Here is a 4,344-nt window from a genome sequence, read left to right as displayed (position 1 = left end):
CGTAAATTTATATATACGGTAGATTAAATAAAAATTATATATAAAATATATTCATCAATTAAAAAACGTTTGAATCGTATTAACAAAATGTTTGATATCATAATTATATAGAATTATAAATACTCTATATTGCAAGATATAAAGATTAAATATTTTAAATTTTATAATTGTATGATGACTTATTTTTAATATATCAATATTATATTTTAAGAATTTAACAAATTTAACGTCATAATCATAACTTCCTGATGTTATAAATAGTAAATACCAATGTGAGCCATCAGCTAGAAATATAAAGAATTGGAAATAAAATAAAGAACTAAAGTCATTTTTTCTTTTTTTATTTTTCCATTTTAACTCTTCACTCTCTTTTAAAAGTTAAAACTACTAAAAAGAAAAGAAATCATGATATATTGATATGACGTTTGTGCTTCCCGCATTGAGGGGTATAGATAGCATGGTATTTGTGAAGTAGTTAATAATTTTGGAGGAGTCCAAAAATGTCACACACACAAAAAGTCTGGTGACGTGGCTAATTTAACAACTAGAAATCTAAAGGGGAGTGAGTGAGGAGTGAGATTTGGGAAGGAAGAGCGAGGTTGAAGTTTGGATGAGGAAGTTACAAAGAATATCATCAAATCCACCATGAATATGATGATGGGAGTTGGATCGTTACGATATCCTCCTCCTGGTCTTCCTCTTGTTCCGAGTGAGAGAGTATCCTCATCCAAGTGGAAGGTGCAGGTGGCATCTTCCTCTCCTCCTTCAACCACGGCCACGGTTACAGCAGAGGCTGATGTTGTGGTGGTTGGAAGCGGGATAGGCGGACTGTGCTGTGCAGCACTTCTGGCAAGATACGAGCAGGATGTGGTTGTCGTCGAAAGCCATGACCAGCCCGGCGGGGCTGCCCATTCTTTTGATATCAAAGGCTACAAGTTTGATTCTGGTCCATCTTTATTCTCTGGATTGCAATCAAGGGGTCCTCAGGCTAATCCTCTTGCCCAGGTTCTAGATGCATTGGGCGAGTCTCTCCCATGTGCCACTTATGATTCATGGATGGTCTACATCCCCGAAGGTGAATTCTTGTCAAGAATAGGGCCTACGGAATTTTTTAAGGTGGAAGGAACTTGCATATTCATCTCATTCCTAGCTGCTTAATTTGTTTTGATTTCTACTAATTACCTCAGTTATTTGCAGGACCTTGAGAAGTATGCAGGTCCAAATGCTGTTCAAGAATGGAAGAAACTTCTGGTAAGTTCTAACATTCTGCTTTTCTATGCAAACAATGTTCGAGAGTTGATAAGCTTGACAATAGAAAATTTTTATAACTTTCTTGACAGGATGCTGTACTTCCACTTTCAACAGCAGCAATGGCGCTTCCTCCTCTATCTATTCGAGGAGATTTGGGTGTTCTTTCGACTGCAGCAGCTAGATATGCTCCTTCTCTCATAAAATCCTTTGTTCAAATGGGACCTCAGGGTGCTCTTGGGGCCACAAAACTTCTCAGACCATTCTCGGAAGTACTTGATGGATTGGAACTGAAAGATCCTTTCATAAGGAATTGGATTGACCTACTGGCATTCTTGCTTGCAGGGGTCAAAACTAATGGTATACTCTCTGCTGAGATGGTAACTACTAAATGTTTCCTGCTATCACAAGAATTTTACCAATAACAGTTTTTTGTGTTGATGTCTAAACGGCTATTTTCCCCAAACTTTTCAGATTTATATGTTTGCAGAATGGTACAAACCAGGATGCTGTCTAGAATACCCCCTTGATGGAACTGCTGCTATTGTTGATGCTCTTATACGAGGACTCGAGAAATTTGGTGGACGGATTTCTCTTCGGAGTCATGTGGAAAAAATTGTTGTTGAAAATGGCAGAGCCGTTGGAGTCAAACTGAGAAGTGGTCAAGTAAGTATATGACTAAAAGAATAGGCGCAAGAGATCAACCTTAGTTAGGTAAACTGAGGTATATGGGTATAATATTTATTATGCATTGTGCAGTTTATACGAGCTAAAAAGGCTGTTGTAAGCAATGCATCAATGTGGGACACTTTGAATTTGCTTCCTAAAGAAGTTATTCCAAAGTCTTACTCAGATAGGATTAAATCCACCCCTCAATGTGAATCGTTCATGCATCTCCATTTGGGATTTGATGCTGAGGTTTGCCAGCCTTTCTGTTTCTGATTTATTTTAAGCTTGAAGCTGTGGATAGCATTGTCAGTGTCACAAGTCACAACAATATTTTGATTGAGCAGGGTATCCGCGATGATCTGGGGATTCATCACATAGTTGTAAATGACTGGGGAAGAGGTGTTGATGCTGACCAGAATGTAGTGCTGATATCAGTACCCAGTGTGCTTAGTCCTAATCTGGCACCCCCTGGGAAACATGTGTTACATGCTTATATGCCAGGAACTGAACCATTTGAGTTGTGGGAAGGACTTGATCGTACAAGTGCTGAATATAGAAAGCTCAAAGCTGAGAGATCAGAGGTAATGTGGAAAGCTGTGGAGCGAGCCCTTGGTGAAGGCTTCAAGAGGGAGAAATGTGAAGTGAAATTAGTTGGAAGTCCACTGACACATGAAAGGTTTCTTAGAAGGAACAGAGGAACATATGGACCAGCACTGCAAGCTGGCAAAGAAACATTTCCTGGCCATTCAACACCCATCCCACACCTCTTCTGTTGCGGAGACTCCACCTTTCCTGGCATTGGGGTCCCAGCCGTTGCTGCCAGTGGCGCAATTGTAGCAAATTCGCTAGTTTCAGTGTCTCAACATTCCCAGTTGCTTGATGCAATAGGAATATGAAAACCACACATCATGACAGTCTTTGTCTCTTCCTTCTTCCATTGAGATGTGGTATTGTTGTATACTTGTAGTAAAAGCCATGACTTGTATTAGAAATTTTAACTGCAGGGAGTAGAATCTCATCTCCTTTTACTGATACCAAATGCCTAACATCAGGATTCTTTCAATATTATTGCCTTGTTGGAGCTCATAGCATTGAAGACAATAAGAAAGTAACTAACGTGTATCATTTTGTATAAGGTTTTCATATACACAAAAAATAATATACCAATCTAAATAATGTATCATTTCGTATTGATTATACAAAACATACTTAGAATGTGTTGGTGGATAATAATATTTTGTTTAGTATAAAGATGATTATGGAATATAACCCTAAAATATCTAAATTTATTTTTACCACTAATCCATATTAATGACTTCGTGCCGTAGATGAGTAACTTGATGCAGTTTGACGGACTTCTTGTGCGGGAGTTTTGTTTGGCTAGTAAAATTTGAAGACATGCAGCTCTGTCATCTTTCAATACAAAACTACTGGATGATTGCTACTTGATACTCATGCCCTGTGTTGAAAAACCAATCACTTGAGTAAATTTTTTCTTCAAAGATAGTGGAAGAAATAGATAAAACAAAAAATACAATGAAAAAATGATTCCAATATTTGAATCACTTATTTGAAAGGGAAACCAATTTGAGGGGATAAAGAGATGAATCAAGTATCATCTGCCAAAACAAACTTGGAGTACATATAAGGATTCAGAAAATTCAACTCACATCAATTCCATGTTCCCTAATCCATGCTTTTATGTTCCCGTAGTTACTCTAATTTTTTGTTTGAATTCATGGTAGCAGTAGGTGGTGTTAGTCATTGCAATTTAACTTCTTTTTTTATCATTGCTAGTGAAAGGTATCAGGCCTGAGTTTAAGGAGAGAGAAGAGAGTTTGAGAAGAGTGTAGAAGATTCTGATCTGTGATTATTGAACCAACTGCAGAGAGAGACTTATTACACTGTATTTGTAGACAAAGATTAGTCTAACTAACTTGTCCTAGCTGGCACAGTTATAACAATCTCTAACCACTTCTAATTACACTTAACAGACTGATATAACTCCAACTACTTCTAAATGTTATCAGCTAGAAAATCAAGTGTGAAATTTGGTATTGAATACGATGCAACAATTGCAAATCAAGGTTCAATAGTTGAATTCATCAAAAGACCATATCACATAACAATGGCAAATCAAGGGCCAAACTGATCCATCCATATTCCTTTATGTATTATGTTTATGCTGATTGTAATGTGCAAACATGGAGAAAAATATGATGAGACTTAGACAATTTTCTGCAAATATTGACAATTTTCAATTCTGATTAAGGTCCAAATTTGGTGCAATAGCTGATGAAAAGAAAGCAAGCAATTTCAAAGGAAATAGCATACAAAGATGCATCAAATCCTTTTACGATTGTTTCCGATTTCCAATGACTCGGTAATTTTTTTACTTTTTTTTTTTTGTCCGGAAACCCAGTGACT

General features: G+C 37.1%; 1 protein-coding gene across 1 annotated transcript; it reads left to right on the top strand.

The window, feature by feature from the left end:
- LOC107635799 (prolycopene isomerase, chloroplastic) lies at positions 471-3,003 on the top strand. Its single transcript, XM_016339366.2, has 6 exons — positions 471-1,116; positions 1,198-1,251; positions 1,341-1,628; positions 1,723-1,914; positions 2,008-2,166; positions 2,262-3,003. The coding sequence occupies exons 1-6, from the start codon at positions 646-648 to the stop codon at positions 2,811-2,813; spliced, it is 1,716 nt and encodes a 571-aa protein (XP_016194852.1). The 5' UTR covers positions 471-645; the 3' UTR covers positions 2,814-3,003.

The sequence above is a fragment of the Arachis ipaensis genome, chromosome B01 (assembly GCF_000816755.2).
Source record: "Arachis ipaensis cultivar K30076 chromosome B01, Araip1.1, whole genome shotgun sequence".
Taxonomy (NCBI): domain Eukaryota; kingdom Viridiplantae; phylum Streptophyta; class Magnoliopsida; order Fabales; family Fabaceae; genus Arachis; species Arachis ipaensis.
The sequence above is the reverse complement of the archived record's forward strand: the minus strand, read 5'-3'. Positions and strand labels throughout refer to the sequence as shown.

What these genes read in the sequence shown, in the direction of transcription:
- LOC107635799 (XM_016339366.2), top strand. Translation starts at nt 646, where the DNA reads ATGAATATGATGATGGGAGTTGGATCGTTACGATATCCTCCTCCTGGT. An exon ending in GTATACTCTCTGCTGAGATG is followed by an intron (nt 1,629 to 1,722) that starts GTAACTACTAAA and finishes CAAACTTTTCAG; the next exon opens with ATTTATATGTTTGCAGAATG. An exon ending in ATTTGGGATTTGATGCTGAG is followed by an intron (nt 2,167 to 2,261) that starts GTTTGCCAGCCT and finishes TTGATTGAGCAG; the next exon opens with GGTATCCGCGATGATCTGGG.